Below are 12,492 nucleotides of genomic sequence, written 5' to 3'. Positions count from 1 at the left end.
CTCATAACCATCCGTAACAAGATCTGACGCCCTCTTCTGGAGTGTCTGAAGACAGCTACAGTGTACTTACATATAATAAATAAATAAATCTTAAAAAAATAATAATAATAGCCACACGTAGAGTAGCCAGAGCTTAGGGGTACAGCTTTTGTAAAAGCAAAACACTTAAGAACCACAATTGTATCTGTACCAGGGTCTTTGAGTGACCTTGGAATGACCTTGTAGCATCTGTCTTTTTTTGCAGAGATTGCAGTATTTTTCCAGACACAAGACAATTATTTATGATTTACACTTCCTGTAGTTATTTTAGGTTTTAGCTTACACAAACATTGTGGATAATACATCTGGACATGGTCAGGGTCAAGGACAGCCCCCAGACTGTTGCCAAGGCAGGTGTGGCTAGTAGTGAGTGGGAGACTGACAGCGTCTAGGCAGGCACAAGTCAGTCAGAACAAGAAAGTAATACCTTAGTCACTCAATAGGCAGGAATTCAAGGTCTACCTCAGCTACAAGATACCCTGCTTTAAACAAACAGATAAAAAACAAAACCCCAACAAAACAAAACAAAAAGACTTTTAAATATTAGCAAAAAGAAAATAAACCAAAAAAAAAAAAAGAAAGAAAGAAAGAAATAGAGGAGAAAGAGGAAGTTTGAAACACTTTCTGTTCTAGGATTTTGACCAAAGAAATCATTGTGGCTCTGCAGCTGTTGGCTTAAATAACAGCTAGTACAAACCTGAACACCAGTTCACTGCAAGCTAGGGGTTTTTGTTGTTGTTCTGGTTATTTCTGTTTGTTTTGGTTGGTTGGTTTTTGAGGCAGGGTCTCTCAGGTAGCCCTGGATATCCTAGAACTCACTATGTAGACCAGGCTAGCCTGCAACTCACAGAGGTCTACCTGCCTCTGTAAGCTTTATGGTTCTTTGAGAGTGAGGGACCCTCTTTCCTATGGGCCTGCAGGTGGAATGTGGAGCTTCCACCCACTCCCCTCCAGCTCCGACCCACACCCCAGAGTATATTTTCATTTATGTATTTGTTACTATTTTTAACATTTGTGTTGATTCTTTGTGAATCTCACATTGTACACCCCAATCCTGGGGTTCTGAGTTTTGCCCCAACCCCACAGTTGGGATGTGGAAATTTCTCTTGGGCAGGTGGAATGCAGAGATGCGTTTGCCCTGTGCTGCTGTCCGATGCTGGGCTCCAGGGAAGCAACAATACACTGCTCCGGGGGTGGGAAACTACAGTGTAGGATGTCCTGACTCCTGAGAATCCAGTCTCCTCTGGAATCTGCATGGAATCCGCAATGAAGGGGGCCCTTGGGCCTGCGGGGAGAGGAGGCCAGGCCAGAGGTTCTCACACTGCTGGACACCCAGACACTACTGGAAGTCATGGAGGAGCAGAGAATAGAGTGTCCAGGTCCATGTTCATGGGATGAAGAGCTCAGCTCATTGGCAGCAGTTGTCTGGAGCACAAGGAGGCCTTTTGTGGGAGACTGAGAAGACGCAGGTCTGTAAACAAAGGCTTCTTCATGCTCTCCACTGTGGTTCTTGATGAAAGAGACAGTCCTTGGCTCCAAACTGTTTATTGATTGCTCATTATGGAAACTGTGCACAGCACCTCCTCAGAGTGGACCAGAGGTTAAATACCTTTTAATCCCAGCATTTGGGAGACAGAGCCGGAGTCTGGATGAGTTCAAGGCCAGCCTAGTTTACAAAGTGAGTTCCAGGACAGTCAGGGCTGTACAGAAAACCCTGCCTGGAAAACCCAAAAATGAATAAGTATAAAAAATAATAATAATTTTTTTTTGTTTTGTTTTTCGAGACATGGTTTCTCTGTATAGCCCTGGCTGTCCTGGAACTCACTCTGTAGACCAGGTTGGCCTCGAACTCAGAAATCCGCCTACCTCTGCCTCTTGAGTGCTGGGATTAAAGGCGTGCACCACCATGCCCGGCTAAGAATAAATATTTTAAAAATACATAAGCAAGCAGGGTGTGGTGGTGCACACCTTTAATCCCAGCACTTGAGAGGCAGAAGAAGGTGGATTTCTTTGAGTGGAAGGCTAGCCTGGTCTACATATCTGTTAAAGCTACATAATTAGACCTGTATCAAAAACAAACAAATCCAGATCTACTGAAGAAAAACAAATGTATCCCCAGTGTTGGTGAAGAGACACAGGAGACTGCCTCTGCACTTCCCTGCCACTTGGGTCTAGAGAAGTCAGCACCCCACTTCCCTGCTCCTTCAGAGATGCCTCTGGCCTTTGGAGAGGGCAAACAAAGAGGGCCCAGCCTGGCACCACCAGAATATTGCAATTCCCCCTTTCCCCTTTCACGGTAGCACTCCCTGTGCCCTTCCCAGCCATGAGCAGGCTGAACAGACCTTGAGTGTTTGCCCAATGGACGTTAAAGACCTAGTTACCTCGGCTGCAACTTCGATAGGAATTTAGGATAGAGCGTGCTCTGCAGCTTAATCCAGCTGAGACAGAGGGTGGGTCTGTGGGCTCTCCCTGGGGAAATGCAGTGCTGAATATTAAACTTGAGCCTTGATTGGAACCTTGGCTTGGCTTCATTTGTCTCTGGCCTCCCCCCCCCCCCGCCATCTCTTTTTAATTTCCAGCCCCTCTTTCAGGTAAACCCAGTTCATCCATGGCTACTGGATGGCTACATCTCCCTTTCCCCTGAAGAACCTCCCCAGGGGAGGGGCAGATGCCAGCCTTGGGAAGAGACAAAAAGCAGCATACCCTACCCTCCATGTCACCAAGACTCACACTCCCTTTGATTAATAGCCAATTTTCTCTGGTGCAGATGGCTCCTGCCCTTGAAGGAAGCAGAGACCAATATCCTTGAAGTGATAAAAAGCCCACTTTTGGACTATGGGAAAGAGGCAATTAAGTGTTCCCAGACAGCTGTGACCAGTTTGTGAAATACACTAGCTTCTGAAAGTGTATTTTTCCTTTTTTCTTTTTACTTTTCCTGTAAGACCCCCAACTCAATGTGTTTCTTAAACCCCTAGAAACAAAGCTCAGCATAGAATTCTTTGTCCTTTCGCCTTCAGCCTGGGATACCGATGATCACTGGAACTGGCTCATCAAGGTCTTGACCCACCCTGGTGCCTGACTCATTGTGTAAGGGACCAAGAATGTTTGTCAAAGATGGCCTGTAACCCTTCTATAAGAGATAAGCTGTAGTATTGAAAGGTCCTGATAGAACGAAAGAATTCCTAAAAGCCCCTAGACTGGAGAGATGGACCCTACTGTTGGCAGAAAGTAAAAGTTTAACTGGCCCCATTGACTCAGAAAATATCTGGACATAATAGTCTGACCGTTCCTTGAACCTGTGTGTTTGCCAACCGTTGCAGCCCGCAACCAAGTGTTTGGGGTCTGGTTGCTAGGCTGAGATCAGAAAATTTACCCAGCAACTTCAGATGGGACCAATCTGGAGCTGCCCACGTGTTAGCTGTTAGCCAATAGGATTTCATCACCTCTGTGCTGTGTACGGCTCCTTCCTCATACCCCTCCCATGCCTATAGAAGTTGTTTGTTACAGGTGATTTGGAAATCCCCTACTCCGTCCTCCTTTCTCCCCCGTGAGGGCCCATAGATAGGGGTCCCTTTTTCTTTTGTGGACCGACTCTACCCCTGCATGGGATACAAGAGGTCCCCAGAGCTCTGGCATTCCCCGAATAAAGCCTCATGCAATTGCATCAAGCTAGGTCTCTCGTGAGTCCTTGGGGGTCCGCAGCCATCCTGAGATTTGAGAGAGGGTCTCCCTTTGAGAGTCTTTCGGTGTATCATCCTCATTCTTGTGATGTTTGCTTAGCTTCCCCACCAAGAATGTTTGCTGAAGATAGCCTGTAACCCTTCCGTAAGAGATGAGCTATAATACATCATTCCCATTCTTATGATGTTTACTCAGCTTCCCCTTTCCTTGTGGTTTTTTTCCTTTAAAAACCCTCAATTGCTACTGCTGAGGGTTGATCTCCTATGAGCTGGACCTCAGCATGCTGATTCCTGATTAAACCTCATCAAGAACAGTTTCTCTCGAGTTATTGGGGTGTCGGCTCATCCCAGGATTTGAGCAAGGGTCTCCCCGGGAACGGGGGTCTTTCATTCCCAGGTCAGGAAAGTCCCTTTCCAGCTGCACAGTTCCACCCCACTGATGTAATCAGGTTTGAAGGATGGCACTCCCTCATCACCTCTCCAGTCAGGTAACCCCAAAGTTCGAGGATCCCAGTTTATGCGTGTGCATATATATATATATATATATATATATATATTCCAAGCCCCAGGACGAGAGCATCTAATCCTTAACCTGTAGGGAGCGAGTGTGCCAAGCCTGAACTGCTAAGCCCGTGTGGATTGCCTGCCTGCTGAGTTAATGGACTATCACCGGCCTCCCTGGCTGAACTCTGACCGGATCCAGGAGAGGGGGAAGGGATCGGATCAGAGGACTGAAAACAGGATGCACCCTGGGGCTGGAAGGAACTGGCAGGGGAGGGGAAGGGGGATGGGAGAAAACAGAATGTGCCCCAGAGGGAGGGGGGAGAATTCTGGGGGAGAAGGCTGTAAACAGTTCAGGTGGGCGAGAGTTGAAGAAGGAGTTGCAGAGTGAAGCTGGAGTTTAGTGGGAACAGGGAGAAGGTTAGAGAAAGCTGCCTGTTAGAGGGAAAAGATTAAAAGCTGTTCGGGGAGATAAAGAAGTCTGTTTGGAACCTGCTTGGCATTTGTGTTGTTCTTTCCCGTCTCTGCTGGTCAGAGTTTGGGGGTCCACGACATTAACCTTTGGAGTAGGGAAGGCTTGCACTCATATAATAAAGACTCTCTTTGTTCTTGCATCAAACTCACAATTCCTGGGGTTCCTGAGAACTAGGCATAACATTAGCATTTCATCTAGGCTCCGTCCCACAGTTACCTGGTAACAGCCAGGTGTGTCTGACTCACTAAAAGGGGCTGCCTGCCCCCTCCTCTCTTCTCTCCTCTCCTAGATCTTGGTCCCTTACCCTCTTCCTCCTCTCTCCCCACTCCTCTCCCACCTTTCTCTACCTGTTCATGGCTAGCCTCTACTCCTCTACTCTCTCTCTCTCTCTCTCTCTCTCTGCCTTTCTCTGTCTCTACTATGCCCTCAACTCCCCTCCCCATACCCTAAACAAACTCTATTCTATACTATACATACCATTGTGTGACTGGTATCTTGGGGGTGGGTGGGAAGGGATGCCTCAGCCTGGGCCTGCTTTTCCCCCACACCATACCACACCCCCATCAAACATATTCCTGGCTTCTTTTCTTTTTATAAAACACAACACTGAGTCCTCATTATGCAAACTGGTCTTCACAAGGACAGAAAACGTAATCTCTCCGTATACTAGTGCTGACTTTGGCCACAGAATTTCAGTCCTGAAGAGAACCCTTGACTGAATGTGGTCTGCCCTGTGTGTCCTCAGTAGAGTCTCCACAAAGTCACCCAGGGTCCCCAAACCTGATCATTTCCTCCACCATAAAAACAGGCGTTCAACTGAAGCTTGGTGGTGCACACTTATTGACCATCTTTTAGGAAGGTGAGGCAGAAGCATTGACACAAATCCCAGGGAAGCCTGGGCTACATAGATAGCGGCAGGAATGAGGAAGAAAGTGCCATGGCAAAAGCAGGCAGGAGCTGATGTTGATTGTCAGTCTCCCCAGGGATTTAGAGTCACCTGAACATTGCTAGCCTATAATTCTGACCACCTATTTTTGAGCCTCAAAGGACAGGTCATTTCAGAGAGCCAGGGTCATAGGAGGTGCATGCTGGGAAATGGTCACAAATGCTTACCTAGCCCGTGTGTCACATAGCTGGCCGGAGAGCCACACTATGGCCACTGCTGGGGCACAGTCTGCCTACAAGGCTGAAAAGACGGTTGCTCCAATAAATAAGCTTTGGCGGGTCTCAAGGGTCACAGCCCCTCATTGCAGGGCAACTAAATAAGTCCTTTGGGGAAGTGGTGGAAGATGACTAACCCCTTACTTCTTGGCGGCTGGGCAGCCAAAGAGGGGGCTTCCAGATAGAGGGGAGCTGGTCAGCTGCTCCAGGTACCCCATCAAGCCTTCTGGGAGCCCCTACCTGGGCTCTACAAGGTAACAAATATTTGGAAATGACCCACCGAGTCAAATCTGGGTTGCAGATTCCCCTTCCAAGGCCGAGAAAAATCCTCCTCTTTCCAGGAAAATGAAACTGAAAGGCTGCAGTTTCTCCACTAGCAGTCTGCAACCCTGCTGCTCTCTAGGATTGCTTTGGACTCTGGCAGTTGCTATTTGCTAGAAGCAGTGGTGGGGCGGGGTTATGCTAATGTGGGCGTGGCCTGGAAAGCGTCCCTGAGCCCTCTGAAGCTCTAGGATCGACGGACCACTTGGCACCCTCTTTCTATCACTATCTGTCCGTGGCCATGGACGAGACGGAGGGGAAGCAAGGATGGGGCATCCGCCGGCTGTGGCTGGTGACCGGGATCTTGGCGGTCCTCTTTGGGGTTATCTTTGTCACCATGACAATCTACTCCGCCGTCACAGCGTACAGCGAGGCCAATAAGGACGGGCTGCGAGCGCAGGATGAGTGCCGTAACACCACGCACCTGTTGCAGCGCCAGCTCACCCGTACCAAGGACAGTCTGCTGCAGGCCAAGACGCAGGCAAACTCCTGCAACCGGACCGTGGTAAGCCTGGTGGAATCCGTCCCCTCCAGTGCCCCAAATGACTCAGGAGAGGCTTTGAACAGCCAAGCAAGTCCCCCACACCCACCTCGAAGGCCAGCGACTAAAGATTGTGAAGTCTTGGGAGACCTTTGAACTCCCTCCAGCTCTGCAATCGGGGGCTTCAGTTTCCTCCCTTCCTTCGGTGACTCCAAACTTTGTGTAGCGTGCTTGGAGAGCTCGTAACTGACTTAGGGACCAGCATTCGGCTTCACTAGGACATCACTCAGCCTTGATTGAACTTTGTTTTTATTTTTGAAACAGGGTCTCCTAAATAGCTCCGGCTGTCCCGAAAGTCACTCTGTAGACCAGGCTGGCCTCAAATGCTGCCTAAAGTGCTGGGATTAAAAACATGAGCCACCACACCTAGCAAATTATTGAAACTTTTAATGTCTCTGAGAGAACTTGTCTGGGAAGCCCGGTTCTGCTGTGTGTTTGAGTAGGAGAATATCTGGAACTTTCTACTAAGGGTTAACTATTAAGAGTTTTCAAACTCCCATGTGGGCACTTAAAATCGCCGTGTTGGAGATTCCACCTTGGGAGGACTGGGTGGATACGGAGAGTGTTGGAGGGGAACCCGAAAGGGGTATTTGCTTGAGTAGAAGGTCTCAGATGCCTTTGCCTGGAAGTTTTCTAGGGGCCAGGACAACAGCCAACCCATGTTTGTGATGCTTTTCTGACTCAGGTGACCCTTCAGGATTCCCTGGAGAAGAAGGCGTCTCAAGCACTGGAGCAGCAGGCCCGCATCAGGGAGCTTGAGAGTGAGAGGGGGGAGGGGAGGGGAGGGGGAGGTCCAGTGGAGCTGGGAGGGAATAGTTTAGGCCTCCAGGTTGGGACTTGGGGAGAGGTGCTGACCCACATGAAGGGGTATCAGGGTCAGGCCTGCTGCTTGGAAGTTTGGTTTCTTCCCAGAGACAGACAGAGTGCCAGGGATGGAGGAATAACGATTGGGGAGTGGGTAGGGTTTGTCAGCAGAGGGTGGGTAGGAGGAACCTTGGGTAGGAGGGTGGAGGCTGCGGATCTGCTGGGTTCCGCAAGTGGTCTCTAAGCTGGTTCTTCTCTAACCCTGTAGAAGGGCCTCAGGCTGGCCTTTGATGCCTTTCTCATTTCCCCCACCCCCCGCCCCCTCTACCTGACCACACTGGCTGCTGTGTGGCCTTGGCCTTAGACAACCCATGTGTTCCCTTGGGGTGCTCGGGCTGTCCCCGCCCCCTCCCTTACTGCCTCCCCCTGCTGGCTGCTTACATAGTATACGACCAGCCCTCTGCTTGTGTCATTGCAGATGAAGTCATGAAGCTGAACCAGGAGCTGGAGAATCTGAGGTTAGAGACAGCTCTCCCTGCCCACCGCCACCCGCTCCCCTCCACACTGCACTCCCTTCAAAACCTGGGATCCACTTGGCTCACACAATCTACAGCTCAGGTGTGAGCTGCGAAGGCCTAATCAGGAAAGCTTACAACACCATCGTGAGGTGTTGAGGACCTGAGGCTGAATACCCAGCACCCACTTACAAATTGGCTGGAATTATCTGATTGGAGCTCCAGTTCTAGGGGACAGACAGAGATATCCTGGAGCTCACTGCCCAGCCCCTGCACTGAGCTTCATGTTCAGGGAGCAAGGCTGAGCATCTCTGGCCTACACATGTACCTACACAAGTGAACACATCCGCATGTACACACAACACCCCCCCACACACACACAAACACAAAGAAAGCCCATCATGCGTCTGAGTGAAGAGTTTCAGAGGGCCGGGCGGTGGTAGCACTTGGGAGGCAGAGGCAGGGGGATCTCTATGAGTTTGAGGCCTTCCTGGTCTACAAAGCGAGTTCCCGGACAGACAGAGAGACGCTGTCTAGAAAAACAACAGCGGCAGCAACAGGAAGAATACAAATCTGAGCAGGCAGGAGAGGTGACTCAGTGGCCGAGCACTTGCAGAACAAGCCTGACGGCTGGAGTTTGATCCCCAGAACCAACGCGCATAGCTCTGACTCCATCCACATGCCACACACCACACAAAATAGAATAAAACTTAAAAAGAATAAAAATCAAAGCAAAGAAAACATGAATTTCAAAGACCAATAATAGGGTTAGGGACCTAGTAGGACTCCTGCATAGACTCCTCAGAAAGGGGCTGGGGGCATGGCTCACGGGTGGAGTTCACGTCTAGAGTGCCCCAGTTTCATCCCAGTCCAGGAACATAGAAAAGGGAAGCAGATCAGCCGGACTCAGGCGATCTCTGCCTAAGGTCCACTCTCTCCACCCAGGATCCAAAAGGAGACGTCTAGCACAATGCAGGGGAACTCTGGCAGCTCCGTGGTGGTCTCCAGCAGCCTACTACTGGTGCTCACCATGTCACTGTTCCTGCTCTTTTGAGGACTCAGTAGTTGGCAGGTGAGGGAGCCAGTCCAGGGGAACTTGTGAGGACCCCAGACCCACGGGGGGGGGGGGAGGAGAGGTTGGGGAAGGGGTGAAGAGGCTATGCATATGGGATATACTCCGGCCCAAAGTGGCCCAGCTCAGGGAGGAGGCATGGCCTGAGGTGGCAGGGGCTGGGTGGCAGTTAACCTTTGAGCAGTTAACCTTTGAACCTTCCCTTTTTCCTAGGTCACAGCTGTTTGAGGTCAATGTGGGTCATAGTGACTCTGGAGGGGTCCTGGCAGCCCTGAGGATGTGAAAACCACTAGGGGGCACCCAGATTGCGCCTTCCTACCTTAGGACTGGGGGGGCGGGGAGGGAGTTCTGCTTTATTGCTTTTGCATTTATTGAGGAGGGGTCGCTTATTTTGATGTCTTTGAGCCTGGAAAAATAAAGTAATTTGGAAAGAAAGAGCTTGCTTCTAAGTTGCTAGTGTCATTGGGTCCCCTGCTTCCCTGCCCTGCTTCCCCACAGTCAGGGGCCACCCTACAAGTTGAGGTGGACACAGTGTTGCTAATCACACCAGTCCACCCATCCTATCTTCTGGCATCATCAAGAAAGTCTGCGGCAGAGGGCGGCAGCTGGCTCTCAGATCTGATTGGCTGAGGAGAGAGCAGCCTGAGCCTCCGCTGCTCCTGTCTCCTGCAGCGAGTCTGGGCAGGGGTTTCTATTAGGGTTCTCCAGAGGAAAGGGGAAGAGAGGAGAAGATCAGAGAGAGTGGGGAGGCTCACAGGCTCTGGTCCCCAGGTTGAAGCCTGCTCCCTAGCTTAAAATCACCACAGTGTGGCTGTAACCCCTGCTCCATAGCTAAAAATCACCACAGTGTGGCTGTAACCCCTGTTTCGTGCCTATCACCCACAGTGTGGCTGTAACCCCTGCTCCATAGCTTAAAATCACCCACAGTGTGGCTGTAACCCCTGTTTCGTGCCTATCACCCACAGTGTGGCTGTAACCCTTGCTTCGTGCCTGACACACATTTCACATTGCTAAAGAAGCACAAACAAACAAAACCTAGCTTGACTGGAGACAAGCTGACCATATAGTGAGGCTTTACTCTTCTTGTTTTTGGAAATTCCCCAACCATAGCCTTAGCCCGGGCAGCTTGAATTGTGTCTAAACTACTAAAACAAAACAAAAACAAAATCAAAACCTTGGTGACAGGCCAACCACCCTGCAGCCCTCCCCACATGCTTTATGGGCTCAGTATGCTTTTTTCTGTATAAACTGATCCCCCAAAACACTAGTGGTGTAGCTTTTGCTTGTGAATCTGAGCTATGGCCCTGATCAGTCAGTCTTGGTTCAATAAACCAGCCCCATTTAACTGAGATGGGTGTCAGAGCAGTTTGTGTGGCAGTACCCAGACCCTAAAGGCTCCCGATAATCCAACAATGCCTGTCTACCGCCAGAAGACCTTTTCTCATTCGTCTGAGAATCTTTCTGCTTATATAGATAGAACAAAACTTCAGTAAGCCTCTTACCTACTTCATGCCTGGAACACCATGACTGATTAGCCAGTACCAGCGATCCATATGAATCATGCCACTATAGATAGCCAGTACCAGCGATCCATATGAATCAGGACACTATAGAATTCACTTTGCTTGTGCTGCCCATTACAATACTATGGTCACCTTGCCTCTGGCCATTCAGAGCTGCCACCTGGCCCCTGCCTCCTCAGGGCCAACTAAACCCTTTCATTTAATTCACCCAACTGTGTTGTATGTAGTTTATGCTACCTGCCTTAGCTCCAGGAAGTGACCTCGCCACCAGCCCCCTCCCAGCTTTCCTTGAATCCTTGGATCACACACACACACACACACACACACACACATACACAGTTGTTCATTTTATCTCCTGCCTGTAAAAGCATTCCTTTATCAATACTATTTTTTTTTAAAGATTTATTTATTTATTATATGTAAGTACATTGTAGCTGTCTTCAGACACTCCAGAAGAGGGCATCAGATCTTGTTACGGATGGTTGTGAGCCACCATGTGGTTGCTGGGATTTGGCAGTCGGGTGCTCTTACCCACTGAGCCATCTCACCAGCCCCCTTTATCAATACTATTAACTCTGTACCTTTCACCTACCCTAAACTTCAGTGGCTAGTCCCATCCCTGACCAACCACTTGTAGTAGTGGCCACAGGCCCCAGTTCCTCCTGAGACCTCAAATGGTTGCCTGATTCTCCTGTCTCCAAAGCATGGACAACCCTGTTCTCCCTCCTTGCATCTCCCTGCCTGCCTCTAGGGACCCGGAAGTTCTACCTGTCCCTTCCACCCAGCAATTAGCCCATAACTTTCTTTACTGACAGTTCAAGAACCAACTGGGGAACTGAGGAGCATAGTCTTGAAGCCTTAAGGTCTGGTACAAGGCTCCCCATTTTTCATCTCAAAGGATTCATGAAGGGCGTGTCTTCTGGGCTTTCCCATCGTGGAAGATTACACAGTGTACCCACTCTAGCATTGCAATTTCCCTGAGCCTTAAAATTCCTTCATAGGGCTGGTGAGATGGCTCAGTGGGTAAGAGCACCCGACTGCTCTTCCAAAAGTGCAGAGTTCAAATCCCAGCAGCCACATGGTGGCTCACAACCATCTGTAACAAGATCTGACGCTCTCCTCTGGAGTGTCTGAAGATAGCTACGTGTACTTACATACAATAAATAAATAAATCTTTTTTTTTATATAAAAATTCCTTCATAAACTGGGAGGTGGTGGTACACACATTAAATCCCAGCACTGAGGAGGCAGAGGCAGGAGGATCTGAATTCAAGGTCAGCCTGGACTACAGAATGAGTTCCAGGACAGCCAGGGATACACAGAGAATCTGTCTCAAAAAACAAAATAAAACAAAGTTATCCTTAAGCTTTTGGGGAAAAAAAAAAAAAAAACCAACAAACCCTTCATCAACACCAAGCTTAGGAGCACTGGGCGTCTCCGCGTCCTTGTCAGTGGCATCCGTTAAATGCTTCGGCCAGCCCATCTTTGTTAAATGCTTCAGCCAGCCATTCAACAGACTTTTGACCCGTTTTGTGGGGAGAGGATTCTGAACAGGGTTTCTCTATGATAGTCCTGACTGTGCTGAACTCGCTCCACAGACCAGACTGGCATTGAACTCAAAGAGATATGTCTTCTTCTACCTCCCAAGTGCTGGGATTAAAGGCATGGACCACTACCACCTAGCCGTCAAAAGTTTTATATGGAGTCACCAAATCTATGCCCTCTCATAATTCAGCATGCTCGTACCATGAGCTTTCAGCCCTCTCCCATCAGCCCTCCCTCATCAATCCTCCCCCATCAGTTCTCCCCATCAGCCCTCCCTCATCAATCCTCCCCCATCAGTTCTCCCCATCAGCCCTC

The 12,492-nt window shown here is 49.4% G+C and overlaps 1 protein-coding gene across 1 annotated transcript; it reads left to right on the top strand.

Annotated features, from left to right (window-relative positions):
• Positions 1–6,335: 6,335 nt before the first annotated feature.
• Positions 6,336–9,546, top strand: Bst2 (bone marrow stromal cell antigen 2). Its single transcript, XM_021219824.2, has 5 exons — positions 6,336–6,682; positions 7,404–7,479; positions 8,001–8,040; positions 8,983–9,109; positions 9,323–9,546. Exons 1-4 carry the CDS (start codon positions 6,419–6,421, stop codon positions 9,089–9,091), a joined length of 489 nt encoding a protein of 162 aa, XP_021075483.1. The 5' UTR covers positions 6,336–6,418; the 3' UTR covers positions 9,092–9,109; positions 9,323–9,546.
• Positions 9,547–12,492: the final 2,946 nt, after the last annotated feature.

This window comes from Mus pahari, chromosome 19 (genome assembly GCF_900095145.1).
Source record: "Mus pahari chromosome 19, PAHARI_EIJ_v1.1, whole genome shotgun sequence".
Taxonomy (NCBI): Eukaryota; Metazoa; Chordata; class Mammalia; order Rodentia; family Muridae; genus Mus; species Mus pahari.
Note: the sequence above shows the minus strand (reverse complement) of the source record. Positions and strands in the feature narration are given on the sequence as shown.

Excerpts from the sequence above, each read along its gene's own strand:
- Bst2 (XM_021219824.2), top strand. The coding sequence starts at position 6,419 with ATGGACGAGACGGAGGGGAAGCAAGGATGGGGCATCCGCCGGCTGTGG. Across the intron at positions 7,480-8,000 it reads CCGCATCAGGGAGCTTGAGA|ATGAAGTCATGAAGCTGAAC; the intron begins GTGAGAGGGGGG and ends GTGTCATTGCAG. Across the intron at positions 8,041-8,982 it reads CAGGAGCTGGAGAATCTGAG|GATCCAAAAGGAGACGTCTA; the intron begins GTTAGAGACAGC and ends CTCTCCACCCAG.